We start from the raw sequence: 16,964 nt of genomic DNA on the forward strand, positions 1-16,964 counted from the left end.
GTTTTAATTTTTAGAACGTTCATGTTGCTGTACGATGGTTTACTCTGACTTGTTCAAATTTAGGTTTCCATGTAACTTGGCTAATATAACTTCGCCTTTTCTTCTTGGCGGTGGCTGTTTGAGCAAATCTCTGTTTTAGATGTATTTATCATGGTTGGATAATTTTGCAAAAGATCCTTTTTAAATTTAGAATTTTGATGAACATCAAGGAAACCCCAACCAAGCCCATCACCAACCAGAGTTTGCATGTATGGTGAGGGAGAGTGTTTAGCCCCAAGGTTTGTGTGTATCTAGTTCTGCTATATTAAAAAAAATAATAACTGGAAGGGTAAATTATGGAAGTAAAATATTTATTTAAAAAAAAAATATATATATTTTACCTCTACATGGAAAAGAAAGCAGTTCAACTGCTGGCGTGAGATGAGCAACATTTGTGACTTCACCCAATATTCATTACTTTTGTAGGACCCAGTTACAGGTGAAATTGAACCTTACTACCCAGGTACTCTGCGACGCACAAAAATGCTACTTTCTTTTTTAGTGGGGTTTCTGATGGTAAGTATTATGTCATTTCACCATCCTTTTCATCCCTGCTTTATGGAACACATCCTGCTTTATCCCAACTCTGCCATTCCCCCTTCAGCTCGGTAGACAGTCGGCGCTGAGGACATCCCCAGAATTGCTGTCATTGTTGTTCTGATTTCCAGCAGTGGAGAATCTGGTGTGCACAAGCGCATAATGGTCTGGTTCAATCAGTCAGCTAATTTTTATGCTAAATATGGCAGATACATTCATTTTCCCCTAAACTCCTTCTTGCAGGCCAGACCCGAGTACTGGTTTCTCAATTATCAAGGAACTTGTGTACCGTGCCTGTGATCATGATTGAGTCTTCGTAAATGCTATTGTTAATACTTTGATCATTTTACTTTGATTTATAATACAATTCTTTTATGGAACAAACCTCAACTATATGCCAAAAATGAATATTGATATTCATGACCTAGCAGAGTCACATGAGATGCAAGCATTTCAAAACTGAATTTTACTGGCTTGCACAAATACCTAAAAACGAATTATTACCCAGGTATGAGCCCATAATGCCCATCTTAAGTGATGTCTCTTACTCGCATGCTTCTACAAGGTTTTGTCTTGGTGGGTTCATGAGGTAGAACGCTGCAATGGCTCCGATGATCGTTCTTGATTAACAGCCTCTAGGAGCTTGGGCCAGAGACTGCAGCAACTCGGCAGTTACCAGTGCAATATGGTCCAATTGGCTTCCTGGAGTCGGGGCAGACATTGGTTGAGGGAGTCTCAATGGTGTAGACATGCTCTCATCCTGAGAAGATGACATGTACCACTACCATTGCATGACTGTCCCTGCTATCAGACTGTGGCTCAGCACTCACACTGATTTGTAGGAAAGCACATTGTCAGAGATCTGTGCTTTAATTTTTTTAATTCATTTTATGGGATCGGTGTCGCTGGCAATGCCAGCATTTATTGCCCATCCCTAGTTGCCCTTGAGAAGGTGGTGGTGAACCGCTGCAGTCCGTGTGGTGATGGTACTCCCACAGTGCTGTTAGGGAGGGAGTTCCAGGATTTTGACCCAGCGACGACGAAGGATCAGTGATATACTTCTAAGTCAGGATGGTGTGTGACTTTGAGGGGAACTTGGAGGTGGTGGTGTTCCCATGTGCCTGCTGCCCTTGTCCTTCTAGGTGGAGGAGGTCGTGGGGTTTGGGCGGTGCTGCCGAAGAAGCCTTGGCGAGTTGCTGCAGTACATCTTATAGATGATACACACTGCAGGCACGGTACGCCGGTGGTGGAGGAAGTGAATGTTTAAGGTGGTAGATGGGGTGCCAATCAAGCAGGCTGCTTTGTCCTGGATGGTGTTGAGCTTTGAGTGTTGTTGGAGCTGCACTCATCCAGGCAAGTGGAGAGTATTCCATCACACTCCTTACTTGTGCCTTGTAGATGGTTGAAAGGCTTTGGGGAGTCAGGAGGTGAGACACTCGCCGCAGAATACCTAGCCTCTGACCTGCTCTTATTGCCACAGTATTTATGTGGCTGGTCCAGTTAAGTTTCTGGTTAATGGTGACCCCCAGGATGCCCATGGTGGGGGATTCAGCGATGGTAATGCCATTGAATGTCAAGGGGAGGTGGTTAGACTCTCACTTGTTGGAGATAGTCATTGCCTGGTACTTAAGTGGCAGGTAACATTCGTGCCACAGATCAGCCCAAGCCTGAATGTCATCCAGGTCTTATTGCATGCTGGCATGGACTTCTTCATTATCTGAGGAGTTGTGAATGGCGCTGAACACTGTGCAGTCATCAGCGACCATCCCCATTTCTGACTTTACGTTGGAGGGGAGGTCATTTGATGAAGCAGCTGAAGATGGTTGGGCCTACGACACTGCCCTGAGGAACTCCTGCAGTGATGTCCTGGGGCTGTGATGGTTGACCTTCAACCATCACAACCATCTTCCTTTGTGCTAGGTATGACTCTAGCCAGTGGAGCGTTTTCCCCCTGATGCCCATTGACTTCAGTTTTACTAGGGCTCCTTGATGCCAGACTCTATCAAATACTGCCTTGATGTCACGGGCAGTCACTCTGACCTCACCTCTGGAATTCAGCTCCTTTGTCCATGTTTGGACCAAGGCTGTAATGAGGTCGGGAGCCGAGTGGTCTTGGCGGAACCCAAACTGGGCATCAGTGAGCAGGTTATTGGTGAGTAAGTGCCGCTTGATAGCACTGTCGATGACCCCTTCCATCACTTTGCTGATGATTGAGAGTAGACTGATGGGGCGGTAATTGGCCAGGTTGGATTTGTCCTAATTTGTCTAATTGAAGCCCTTGCCTATTTAATCTCTCCCCCTGTGCAAGGTGGATGAGATGATGGTGCTCAGAACCTGCATGTACACAGCATAAGCATCCTTGAGGTATGCTACTACCATGGAATCCCAAGGAGGGCCCTGCTACAGTGTCCATTGAGGTGACCACTGCATGGTTGACTGCAGAGTATCAATGAAAATGAATGAGATCACTAACCACTTCACCACCTAATCATTGCTTTGTATTAATTCAGGTCTGCTGGGTATTTGCCAGTGTTATTGCGGTGGTTATTTACAAAACCTGGGCAAGGATTAGAATAACTACTTCTAACTCGATTGAGAGCTTTTTATTGACCACAGTTGGTGCCTCATTCCTCAACGTAGTGTCCATTATAATCTTAGGAAAAGTAAGTTTTTTATATATGTATGGTTATTCCTGGTTTCAATCCAAATCTAACTTTGACTAACTGTGTTTAATAAGGTAATATAAAATCTCAAAGCATTGTATGGTATCTGTAACAGAACTGTGCTGTCTCTATCATGGGACAATACTCCTAAAGCTGAATTAGTGGTGAATGTTTAGCTCTTGTAGTTCAAGCTATTATGTAGATACGTGGATACAGAAATATGTTTGTCACTTAATATGTTATAAGGCCAAAATCTTTTGATGAATTTTGTTATTCCCTTTTTGGCCAGAAATGGTGAGTATTGCTCTGGATGATGGGATTTGGGCAAAATCCCAAGCTTTCCTGAAATTGGATACTTTAATGAACTAATTTTAATGTAATTAGAATTTGCACAAATTTGGATTATTAAAACAAAATTTATTCTGTAACTTAACCTATAAGGAGTTATGCTGTCATGGCTAACGGTTAGATACTTTTACATGTGTTCATATAGTTCAATGACACCGCATCTGTCTGAGGCTGAACCAGACTGTTCGCAACCTTGGTGTCACATGAGCGTCTGACCCCCATAGCCTCTCCGTCACCAAGACAGCCGACTGCTACGTTCGTATCCTCACCTGTCTCCACCCCGCCTCTGCTCATCTGCTGAAACCCTCATCCATGCCTCGGTTACCTCTGGACTCGACTATTCCAATCCTCTCCGAGCTGGCCTCCCACCTTGCACCCTCCATAAACTTGAGCTCATCTAAAACTCTGCTGCCCGTACTGCAAGTCCCGTTCACCCGTCACCCCTGTACTCGCTGACGTATGTTGGCTCCTGTTTAAGCAAGGACTCGGTTTTAAAATACTCATCCTTGTTTTCAACTCACTCACTCACTCACTCAACCCCCCCCCCTCCCCAGAGATATCTGTACACCTCTAACTCTGGCCTCTTGAGCATCCCTGATTTTAATTGCCCATTGAGCCTTCAGCTGAAGGCCCTAAGGTTTGGAATTCCTTTCTACACCCCTCCTCCTTTAAGGCACTTCTTAAAACCTACCTCTTCATCTGCCCTAATTTCTCTCTATGGCTCGGTGTCAAATTTTGTTTTATAACACTCATGTGAAGCACCTTGGGGCATTTTACTGCGTTAAAAGCGCTATATAAATACAAGCTGTTGGTCATCTATTGATCCAGAATATTTCATCTGTATTCATGACAGACGTGGCAAGTCGGAAATAAATTTTCACATGTTCATCTAATAACTCGAGATGCGGTTAGACCACAGCTGAGTACTGTGTGCAGTCTGAGCACTGCACCTTGGAAAGGATATATTGGCTTTAGAAGGAGTGCAGTGCAGATTCAGGGCAAGATTGAAGCGAGATTAAATGTATTGAAAGTTATGGGGTGATTTGATTTTTTAGGATTTTGAAATGAATTGATAGGGTAGATACAGGAGAGAATATGAAACCTTCATGCATCGGGTGATAGAAATCTGGAACTCAAAAAGCAGTAGATGCTACTTCAATTAATAAATCTGAAATTGATAGATTTTTGCTACATATTAAAGCTAATTTAATATTAATTTTGCCAAGGGTATTAAGGGATATGGAGCCAAGGTGGATGCATACAGATCAGCCATAATCTCTGAAAAGGCTCAAGGGGCTGAATGGCTTACTCCTGTTCCTATGTGAGGCTTTAATTCAATTATGCTTTGCTATTACAAATTAAAGCTGCAAAATTAAGGAACCTGTACAGTACTGCTGCATGCGCAACTATGTAACAGTTCATCTTATTGGCAGACAAAGGGGTGAATTTTAACACTCAAAATGGGTGGTTTGGGGTCGGGTGAGATGTTAAAGCTATAAAAATCTCAAACTCCACTTCAACCCGCCCACTTCCAGGTTTAATGGAGGCGGGACAAGGGCCAAGCAGCCAAGCTGCTCCCAGGAGGTGGGTTGGCCATTCAGATATTATAATGAGACTGGCAGCTTCCAATTTAACCTGCTTTGCAAGTTTAACCCTGGCCAGCCAGGTTTCCCAGGCATCTGACTACCCAGCAGCTGAAGGGAGGAGAGGGCAGCTTTGGGGAGAAGGTAGCTGCTTGTGGGCCAGGAGGAGCTTACCCTCTTGCCTGGGAACAGACTCCCTCCCGGGGTTGGGGATTGGACCCCCCCCCCCCGGCCCCAGCGCTCCCAGTAGCAGCTGCAGGTTCTGTATCTGGGGCTGTGGCCTGCTTACCTGCCCGATTGGAAGCCAAGCCTGTCCATCGGGTGGGGATCCTGGCAAAAAAAAGCATGCTCAAAACTCTACAGTATGTGGGGAAAACCCACTTTTGGGTCCAAAACTCTGCTCCCCGCCCTATGCAACTGACCCTGTCAAGATTAGGGCTTAAATCATTTACAAAAAAATGCATTAGCACAACCTGGTGAACCAAAATCTGAAGGATTACAGAATAAAATGAAATGTGTTGATAAACCTTGATACCACATTGTGAATTATGATCTTTATCTTTTTAAAAGCATACTAAGTCGAAGACATATGCCTGTGTCATGGAGTTATAGGATGCAGACTTATTTTCATAATTCTCCCGAGCTCATGAGGTTCTTGGCAGATTTAGTAGACAGAAAATATCTACATCTTAGAATTATTTCCTCCCTTTTTTGAAAAGTTTCCTCCATGGTATTTATTGTTTTATGAAGTGTGAGTGATCATCGCCAAATTTGGAGTTGATTCTACTCTGCGACCAACCCTTGGCCTAGGAGTTGACCAATTGACTTGCAGAATTTAATAGGCCCAGATTTTGCCGGAGTGGAGCATCTTGCAGCACACCCTGAACATATGGTCTCCATCTTAGTGACAAAAGTCCATGAGCTCCTCGCACTTAGAGGTCAGGGGTGAGGAGTTTTAAGAAGATGATTTGTAATGGAGAAGAGAAGCTGTGGATTAGCTTTGCATTCCAGGATGATCCTGGAATAGTGAACAGATTTGGCAGAAGAGAGCAGGACCCGATGGTGTTTGATGTGGTCAGCCAGATCTGGCGATGAAGGACTAAACTAGTTGTCTGCCATAAACGTTCAAGTCTGCATCCCTTGGAATTATTAAGGAAGTGGAGATGGGGGCTATACCGGGGGAGCGATTAATGGAGGCAAGGGCATCAAAGGTGGAGGTGAGGGTGTGATTGAGCAGATTAGTCGCTGCAGAAATGTTGTGGCAAATGGAGGGCCAATGGCTAGACTGTTTGGAATTTGAAAGTGCCGTTGTAAGTGACTTATGGGAGTGTCTTTACCAGTGGCAGACACCACAGGAAGTGGTGTTGGGAGGGGGAAAGGGATACAAGGAAGTGATCAGAGATGGCCTTATCTGTAATAAAAACAGAAAATGATGGATTCTCAGCAGGTCAGGAAGCATCTGTGGAGAGAGAAAGTTAACATTTCCGGTCAATGATCTTTCGCCAGAACTGGAAGAAGCTGGAGATGTTAGAGCAGAGAAGGTTCAGAGAAGATTTGATAGAGGTGTTAAATCATAAATAGTTTTGATAGAATAAATAAGGAGTAATTGTTTCCAGTGGCAGAAGGGTTAGTAACCAGAGGACACTATTTAAGTTGATTGGCAAAAGAACCAGAGGTGACATGAGGAAACTTTTTTTTTTACACTGCAAGCTGTTGTGATCTGGAATGCACTGCCTGAAAGGGTGGTGAAAGTAGATTCAATAATAACTTTCAAAAGTCAAGACAAGTCCCCTGGACCACATGGCCTGCATCCTAGGGTCTTAAAAGAAGTGGCTGCAGAGATAGTGGATGTGTTGGTTGTAATCTACCAAAATTCCCTGGATTCTGGAGAGATCCCAGTGGATTGGAAAGCCCCAAATGTAACTCCCCTATTCAAGAAAGGAGGGTGACAGAAAGCAGGAAACTATAGGCTAATTAGCCTAATATCTGTCATTGGTAAAATGCTGGAATCCATTATTAAGGAAGTAATAGCAGGACATTTAGAAAATCATAATACAATTGAGCAGAGTCAATGTGGTTTTATGAAAGGGAAATAGTGTTTGACAAATTTACTAGAGATCTTTTGAGGATGTAATGAGCAAGGTGGATAAAGGGGAACCAGTAGATGTAGTGTATTTGGATTTCCAGAAGGTATTTGATAAGGAGCTACATAAAAGTTTACTGCTCAAGGTAAGAGCTCATGGTGTTGGGGGTAATCTATTAGCATAGATAGAGGATTGGCTAACTAACAGAAAACAGAGTTGGGATAAATGGGTCATTTTCAGGTTGGCAAACTGTAACTAGTGGGGTGCCACAGGGATCAGTGGTGGGGCCTCAACTATTTGCTATCTGTATTAATGACTTGGAGGAAGGGACTGAGTGTACTGTAGCCAAATTTGCTGCTGATACAAAGATAGGTGGAAAAGCAAGTGTGAGGAGGACACAGTCTGCAAAGGGAAGTGAGTGGGCAAAAATGTGGCCGATGGAATATAATGTGAGAAAATGTGAGGCTCTCCACTTTGGTAGGAAGAATAAAAAAGCAAGTTATTATTTAAATGAGACTACAAAATGCTGCGGTACAGAAGGATCTGGGGGTCCTCGTACATGAAACACAAAGTTAGCATGCAGGTACAGCAAGTAATTAGGAAGGCAAATGGATTGTTGGCCCTTATTGCAAGGGGGATGGAGTATAAAAGTAGGGAGTCTTGCTACAACTGTACAGGGCGCTGGTGAGACCGCATCTGGAGTACTGCATGCAGTTTTGGCCTCCTTATTTAAGGAGGGATATACTTGCATTGGAGGCAGTTCAGAGAAGGTTCACTAGGTTGATTCTGGAGATAAGGGGGTTGTCTTATGAAGAAAGGTTGAGCAGGTTGGGCCTATACTCATTGGAGTTTATAAGCATGAGAGGTGATCTTATTGAAACATACAAGAATCTGAGGGGGTTTGACAGGGTAGATGCAGAGAGGATGTTTCCCCTTGTGGGGGAATCTAGAACTAGTGGGCATAGTTTCAGAATAAGGGGTCGCCCATTTAAAATGGCGACAAGGAGGAATTTCTTCTGAGGGTAATGAATCTTTGGAATTCTCTACCCCAGAGAGCTGTGGAGGTTGAGTCATTGAATATATTCAAGGCAGAGATAGACGGATATTTGAGCTACAGGGGAGTCGAGGGTCATGGGGTGTGGGCGGGAAAGTGGAGTTGAGGCCAGATCAGATCAGCCATGATCTTATTGAATGGTGGAGTAGGCTCGAGGGGCCCAATAGCTGCCTTGAGTTCTTATGGGAATTTGATAAATACTCATTGCCTGAGTCCTAACCCTTCAACGTTTATAAAAAAAAAAAGTTATATTCCCTCTAAATCTGCATTTCTTGAGTAAATAGCCCTAATACTTGTAGCCTATCCTCATAACTAAGCTTTTAGGGTGAATATCATTCAGCTTGCCTTCCTCAGAGCCTCAATAACCTCTGCCATGTGTAGGGTCCAAAACTCAACAAAATGCTCCAAGTGCTAACATACCAAAGTCTTGCATATCCTGACAGAGCAAAGCTTTATATATCCTAGGTAGAGTGTTCTTCATTTTATGTTGTATGGTACCACCAACACAAAATAAATCCCAGCAATATAAACTTAAAACCTTATTTGCTTTCCCTATAGCCACATTGCAAGGCTTGTGCAACTTTTAATGAGTCAACTATTACCGTCAGATTTCTTTTTTTATTTCATCCACTACCTTTTTATTGGGTACCTCATTATACCAAAATATACTTGCAATTTTGCAATCCTAAATGCATGGTATTGCATTTGTTCATAAGACACTTGCCACACACATGGCCAATTCCTATAGCTTGTCTAAATTGGCCTGCAACCTGTTGATTCAGTCTAAATCACCAACACATTTTGGTTATTATCTGCAAATTAAAAATGGCCCTTTTATGACTTCATAATCATTTAATGATGATGATCAGCGATGATCCAGAGCCTTGTAGGACTCTACTCTGCCCTATTCAGATCCACTCCTATGAGATTTCAGTCCTTTACCTATCCATCATAAAATCTACCCAGTAATCCTATATGATCTCATTTTCTCCAGTAACCTTCTATGCATACTTTGTCAAACACTTTTTGGAAATAGAGACATTTAACGCCAACAGGCATACCATTATTCACCTACCTGGTGACTTCCACAAGGAACTCATTCAGGTTAGTAAGGTAGGACCTATGTTTCCTGAAGGTATGCTGGGAATCCTTAATCACTGAAACTGTCCAAATGATTATAACTCAATGTATATGTTTTTAAACCGATTTTCCTACAACCAATGTGAAACTAATAAACATTTAATTACCTTTTCTTAAATAATTGGACTACATCAGCTTTCCTCCAATCCATGGGAACCAGCCCAGACCTCTGAGCTATTGAATATATATTTGACTGTATCTTTATGTATAAGAATGGAAAGCAATTTGTGGCATTTGTTCTTTAACAATAAATACTTCTATTTTAGGTATATCATATAATTGCAGTTAAAATGACAGATTGGGGTAAGTAGTTATATATTTGTACATCTTTCTAGTGCTCTACAGTGTATATATCTGAACAAGTAATTCTTAGAATGGGAATGGGGTGATTGTGTGTTGATGTGCAACAAGTGGTAGGATGTTGTTCACACAATAATCTCTGCTGGAAGACATTGGCAAAAGCCAATGTGCCACTTCGTAATGTTAGTAGGAGACACATTTCTCAGAGTTGAGCTTTCCATCTTAACCACTCTGAAGAAGAGATGGTGTGATGACCAGTAGTGTTTTCCCAGAACAAGCAAGAGTTGGCAAAGGCTACTCAAATACAACTTCGTGGCTGTTTATGTAGCGGCACTGGGGATACACCGGCTATGCCACATTCATGGAAAGGCAATGTGCTGCACAAAGGGCCAGAAAAAAAATTAGGAAGTGTTTGCATATATATGGGGTGAAGGAAGAACAGGAATTCTAATTTTAAAAGCCTTCAACAATCATGTGATGTCCTTTTCCCTTTTTGACCACTTCAGTTCTGTTTCTCCTGTTGGCATCCATTTCCTGCTAGTTTAAGATACATTTGTTATAATGGCTGTGGGCCTAATCTTCACTTGGCATTTAACTAATGCTAATTAAATGCCAATTTTGTTGGAATTCCAGTACAAATTTCCGTGTTAACTGTTTAATATATTCAAATTTAATAGCTATGCAAGAGCAGAGCATCAACTACACCCTGGCTGTCATTTTGGAGTTGGCAAAGGTGATCAATTTGAGTTCAGGGACATTCCAAAAGAAAAGCACCTCTAACAATTTCTTTAAAAAAAAATTACAAAATGCAGTTCATGATTTTTTCTCTTCACCCTTCAAGATCAATATTTGCAGTCCTTGGTTGCTCAAATTGCTGTTGTCACCACTGGGGAAAGATTAGAGAACCCCTTGTTGGTGGAAGCAAAAATAGCAAACTTGCATTTATATAGTGCTTTATCATGTCTCCAGAAACATCCCAAAGGGCTACATGTAAAATGAATTACATTGTGCAGTTACTGTTGTCATGTCACTAAACAAATCTAGTGGGAGGATAGAGGATTGGGAAAACTTTAAAAGACAGCAAAAAAAACAAAAAGATTGATTAAGAAAGGGAAGATAGATTATGAAAGTAAATTAGCAAAAAATATAAAAACAGATAGTAAGAGTTTTTATAGTTATATAAAAAGAAAAAAGGGTGGCTAAAGTAAATGTTGGTCCCTTAGAGGATGAGACCAGGAAATTAATGGTGGGAAATATGGAGATGGCAAAAACACTGAATGAGTATATTGTATCAGTCTTTACAGTAGAGGACACTAAGAATGTCCCAACACTGGACAAACAGGGGGCTAAAGGGGGGGAGAAGCTAAACACGATCAAAATCACTAAGGAAGTGGTACTCGGTAAAATAATGGGACTCAAGGCGGATAAATCACCTGGGCCTGATGGCTTACATCCTAGGGTCTTGAGGGAAGTGGCAGTAGGGATTGTGGATGCATTGGTAATAATTTTCCAAAACTCCCTGGACTCCGCAAAGGTCCCGGCAGACTGGAAAACTGCTAATGTAACACCCTTATTTAAAAAGGGCAGTAGACAGAAGGCTGGAAACTATAGACCGGTTAGCCTAACATCTGTGGTGGGTAAAATGTTGGAGTCCATTATTAAGGAGACAGTAACAGGACATTTGGATAATCATAATTTAATAGGACAAAGTCAGCATGGTTTTATGAAGGGGAAGTCATGTTTGACAAATTTGCTGGAGTTCTTTTGAGGAAGTAACATATAGGGTGGATAAAGGGGAACCAATGGACGTAGTGTATTTAGACTTCCAAAAGGCATTTGACAAGGTGCCACACAAAAGATTATTGCTTAAGATAAAAAATCACGGGATTGGGGGTAATATTCTGGCATGGATAGAGGATTGGCTATCTAACAGAAGGCAGAGAGTTGGGATAAATGGTTCATTCTCAGACTGGCAATCAGTAACTAGTGGTGTTCCACAGGGGTCAGTGCTGGGTCCCCAACTCTTTACAATCTATATTAATGATTTGGAGGAGGGGACCGAGTGTAACATATCAAAGTTTGCAGATGATACTAAGATGGGAGGGAAAGTAGTGAGTGAGGAGGACATAAAAAAACCTTCAAGGGGACATAGACAGGCTAAGTAAATGGGCAGAGATTTGGCAGATGGAATACAATACTGGGAAGTGTGAGGTTATGCACTTTGGCAGGAAAAATCGTAGAGCAAGTTATTATCTTGATGGCAAGAAACTGGAAAGTACTGAAGTACAAAGGGATCTGGGGGTCCTGGTGCACGAAACTCAAAAGGTTAGTATGCAGGTGCAGCAAGTGATTAAGAAGGCCAATGGAATGTTGGCTTTCATTGCTAGGGGGATAGAATATAAAAATAGGGAGGTATTGCTTCAGTTGTACAAGGTATTGGTGAGACCGCACCTGGAATACTGCATACAGTTTTGGTGTCCATACTTAAGAAAATACATACTTGCTCTCGAGTCAGTACAAAGAAGGTTCACTCGGTTAATCCCGGGGATGAGGGGATGGACATATGAGGAGAGGTTGAGTAGATTGGGACTCTACTCATTGGAGTTCAGAAGAATGAGAGGCGATCTTATTGAAACATATAAGATTGTGAAGGGGTTGGATCGGGTGGATGCGGGGAGGATGTTCCTGATGATGGGTGAAACTAGAACTAGGGGGCATAGTCTTAGAATAAGGGGCTGCTCTTTCAAAACTGAGATGAGGAGGAACTACTTCACTCAGGGTGGTAGGTCCATGGAATATGCTGCCCAAAAAAGCTGTAGAAGCTACATCATTACATAAATTTAAAACAGAAATAGACAGTTTCCTAGAAGTAAAGGGAATTAAGGGTTACGGGGAGCGGGCAGGAATTTGGACATGAGTCTAGGTTCGGATCGGTCATGGCCCTGTGGGTAGCGGAGCGGGCCCAGGGGCCGTGTAGCCTGATCCTGCTCCTATTTCATGTGTCTAATTCTGTTAGATTCAGGAGATAGTTCTGTGATAGTAGATTGGCGGTTAGGATCAGATCAGCCATGATCTTATTGAATGGCGGAGCAGGCTTGAGGGGCCGATTGGCCTACTCCTGCTCCTATTTCTTATGTTATGTAACATGGCAACTATTTTGCATGCAGCAAAGCCCTCAAACAGCAGAGATGCACGAACAGTTGATTTTGTTTTTGGTGGTGGTTTTACATAGATTTGCACAGAATCTACACCATTTGTACTCCATATGAGCCTCCTCCTACTCTAATTGCCTCTTCCCACCTTGCCCCCGTATCCTTCTATTCTCTTCTTCCTCAAGTATTCATCAAGCCTCCCCTTAAAGGCTGCTTCAATCACTCCATGTGGCAGCAAGTTCAATATTCTCACCACTCTATGTAAAGAAATTCCTCCCAAATGTTAGTGGCTGTCTTATTTTTATGCCCGCTTATTCTGGACTCGCACACAAAACTGTGTATCCTGGTTGGAGAGTCCAGAACAAGGGGTTGGCCATTTAGGACTGAGATGAGGATAAGTTTCTTCACTGAGGGTTGTGAATCTTTGACATTCTCACACCAGAGGGCTGTGTATCCTCAATCGATGAGTATATTCAAGGCTAAGATCGATAGATTTTTGGACGCTAAGAGAATCAAGGGATATGGATATAGGGCAGGAAAATGGAGTAGATGTAGCAGATCAGCCATGATCTTATTGAATGACAGTGCAGGCTCAAGGGGCCACATAGCCTACTCCTGCTCCTATTTCACTAGAACAGATTATCTGGTCATTATCACATTGCTGTTTGTGGGAGCTTGCTGTGCGCAACTTGGCTGCCACGTTTCCTAAATTACAACAATGACTACACTTTGCAAGTACTTAATTGGTTGTAAAGTGCTTTGGGACATCCTGCAGTTGTGAAGGGCACTATATAAATGCAAGTTTTAAGTCTTTTGCCACTGCGTTTCCTGGTTCTGATGTAAAGGAAAAATACTAACTGAATAGCGATTGTAATTTTTAAATATGTTAGTTATTCACTGACTTGTGCTGAGGCTTAGCATATTTAAGAAGTTCTGAAGCGCAGTAAAAACATTAGCATTTGTTAAGTCCAACCTGCATCAAATTGACATGATTTAGAAATTATTTTATCCTGTAGAAAACCTAAATCTATAATTTTTAAGATCCATGATATCCTGAACTAACACTAAATTGGACTTTCTCGCCTTGTACATTTGTATCAGATCTTGGCATCTCTCTCTCTCTCTCTCTCTCCAACATACTATGTCAATCATTACAATACTTTACACTTTATATTCCCAGTAAACAATAGACTCAGTTAGATTCAATCAACAGTGCTCCATGGAGACGAGAGCCATTCATCAAGATGAGAAAGAGCCATTGAGAATTTTCACTCTACATCTGTTTTATAAAAATAAAAATGTGTTATTGATACTAACTAGTACCAGACAACATCAATACTAACAAACTGCCTTTTTCTCTAGAAAACTACAGGACTCAGACCAACTACAATGATGCTCTGATATTAAAGCTGTTTGCCTTCCACTTTGCCAACAGTTACTCATCCCTGTTTTATATTGCATTTCTTAGAAAGGTAGGTAATGCAGTGTAGAATATTTTAGCAAAAAATGTTTATTGATATTTAAGCATATTAACCATTGATTTTTGTTATTTATTTACAGAACAATGAAAAGTTTTTTCAATTGATTGGACTAACTGATTTTGAAGATAATTGTGGAGTGCTGAACAATTGTATGTCAGAGCTTGGTATTCAGGTCGTTATACTCATGATCTTCAAACTGTGTCCCAAATTGCTGACTGATATTTTCATACCGTAAGTCTTTACAGTGCTGAACACTTGCTATTATAGTAAATCATTCAAAATGTAGGTTTATCATTTTTATATTTCAAATCACTTTGGTTAGGCAGTCCAGTGTGGAAAGAACTTGATTTTCTATAGTATTATATTATGTCTTCAGGATGTCCCAGAGCACTTCATATCCAATTACTTTTTAAGTGCAGTCACTGTTGTGTGCAAAATGGCTGTTGCATTTGTTTACATATCAAGAGCCCAGAATCGGCAAACCCAACCAATAAGCAGTAAATAGTTTTTGGTGACTGACACTAATTGAAGGAGAAATATTGGCCAGGACACTGGGAGGGAACCCCTTTCGTCCAGTAGAGCCTTGGTATTTCTTGCATCCACCTGAACTACTGACCAGGCAGATGTTTCATCTGAAAGATGGCACCTCTGACAATGCAGCACTCTCTGAAATATTCTAGAATGATACAGTAGAGAAACTGACCATCAGGCCTGCACCAGTGCCCTTCCCCACACAAGCCATTCAGCTGCTTACCTCTCCAGACCCTTAAATATCTCAATCAATGGCTTGCTTCATTGAATTCAAGTTCATAAATTCTCTTAAGCAGTCTAACCCACTCTGTGTGTAAAGGCTTTTGTGTTTTTAAAAAAAAAAAACCTCCACCCAACCCTGGCAATAATATTTTTGTGATTACTTTAATTTGTACCCTGTCACTACCATCTCACCCAACCAGTGACAGTCATCACAATCAAGTCGTCCCTCATTCCAGGGAATACAAGCTCTCCTCATAATAAAGTGGAGCCCTGGCACTTTTGGTGCCTCCTTTTAATGATTGATTATCTTACCACCAAAGTCTCTGTTCTCCATATAAAACCTTAAGCGTTTAAGGTAAATTTTCTTCTAATGTCTTCACATTTTCCTACATTTATTCTACCCATACTGCTACTCTGTCCTGTAGTTTCTCATGATCCTCAATATAATTTGCCATATCTCCCAAGTCTCAAGTGATACCTTTTATCTAATGCTTTTTGAAAATCCTTATAAACCACCTTGTGCATTTTCTTTATTTATAGTGTGGAGATGCCGGAGTTGGACTGGGGTGGACAAATGTAAGAAGTCACACAACACCAGGTTATAGTCCAACAGCTTTATTTGAAATCACAAGCTTTCGGAGCGCTGCTCCTTCTTCAGGTGAAGTGGAGAAATGCATAAAGACACAGCTTATATAGTCAGAGAATCATGTCAGATGTTTACGGGTAACCTTTCCAACTGCCATTTATCACACCTCTGACATGATTCTCTGACTATATAAGCTGTGTCTTTATGCATTTCTCCACTTGACCTGAAGAAGGAGCAGCGCTCCGAAAGCTTGTGATTTCAAATAAAGCTGTTGGACTATAACCTGGTGTTGTGTGACTTCTTTATTTATAGTCTTATTTATTTGAATATAAAAAAGATTGTCTGGCATGGCTTGCCTTTTTAAGAAATTTGTGATGACTGGCACTGATTAACTCCTGTTTATACATGTCTGTAACAGACTCTAGGGCTGCTAAATTCAATAGCCCCCAAAAACGGGTGCGGGGATTGCGATGCGCGAATAACCCGCGCCTGTTGATTCCAACTTTGTGCTGCCTGATCATTTAAATGATTGCACTGTTCAGCCGGCGCAAACAGTGCAATTCATTGGCTGGACGCATCAGCAGGGGGCTAATGTCATGAGGCTAGCACCAATTAAAGCTAGCCTGCATCTCTTAAAGGGGAGGTGCATTGTGGTTGGAACAAGCGCTAGGAGTCATGTTTGAAGAGATTCTGACCTGGAAAAGAGTGAGGAATAACGCATCAGGGGAGAGCAGTCTCAACTTTTCAGATGCTGCACTGGAGGTCTTGGTGGAGGAGATGGAAAGGAGGCGAGATGTCCTGTAACTGTGGGGAGGGGCAGGGGGGTGGAGAAAGGAGACCCTCCAGACAAATGGTCAAACAAAAGGCAGTGGGAGCAGATAGCTGTGGCCGTCAATGCAAGGAGTTATACCCTGAGGACTTGGATACAGTGCCACAAAAAGTTCTATGACCTCACACAAGTGGTCAATGTCAATGAATGGATCTTCAAATGCCATATCCTACCAACTGCACCACTAACCTCAGACACTCCTCAATTCACCAGACCCTGATCACTCGCCTACCAACAATGTGTCTCCATCAGACCTCGTACCCAACATTCATATGCTTCACCTCACGCTCACACACTTAGCACTGCTGCAAGCCTCGCACCCACACCCACAGCTTGCACACACTGCCAGCTACAGCCACATCACCCGAACAGATTGCATGACACTCACTAACACACTTCCCTCTCTCTCGCTAGA

The 16,964-nt window shown here is 42.0% G+C and overlaps 1 protein-coding gene across 3 annotated transcripts in view; it reads left to right on the top strand.

Moving 5' to 3' along the window:
- The window catches only part of LOC147111870 (anoctamin-5-like), a 107,669-nt gene that overhangs the window by 46,665 nt on the left and 44,040 nt on the right, over positions 1-16,964 (top strand). For 2 of the 3 annotated variants that reach the window (XM_085999208.1, XM_085999207.1), the window contains exons 10-14: positions 466-555; positions 3,087-3,239; positions 9,715-9,751; positions 14,263-14,372; positions 14,461-14,612. In XM_085999208.1, coding sequence (XP_085855334.1) covers positions 466-555; positions 3,087-3,239; positions 9,715-9,751; positions 14,263-14,372; positions 14,461-14,612 — 542 coding nt within the window. The remainder of the gene's footprint in view (positions 1-465; positions 556-3,086; positions 3,240-9,714; positions 9,752-14,262; positions 14,373-14,460; positions 14,613-16,964) is intronic. The other variant, XM_085999209.1, reaches the window with a different exon arrangement.

The sequence above is a fragment of the Somniosus microcephalus genome, chromosome 10, assembly GCF_052327205.1.
Source record: "Somniosus microcephalus isolate GS21.2 chromosome 10, FLI_Smic_1.0, whole genome shotgun sequence".
In the NCBI taxonomy this organism is placed as follows: Eukaryota; Metazoa; Chordata; class Chondrichthyes; order Squaliformes; family Somniosidae; genus Somniosus; species Somniosus microcephalus.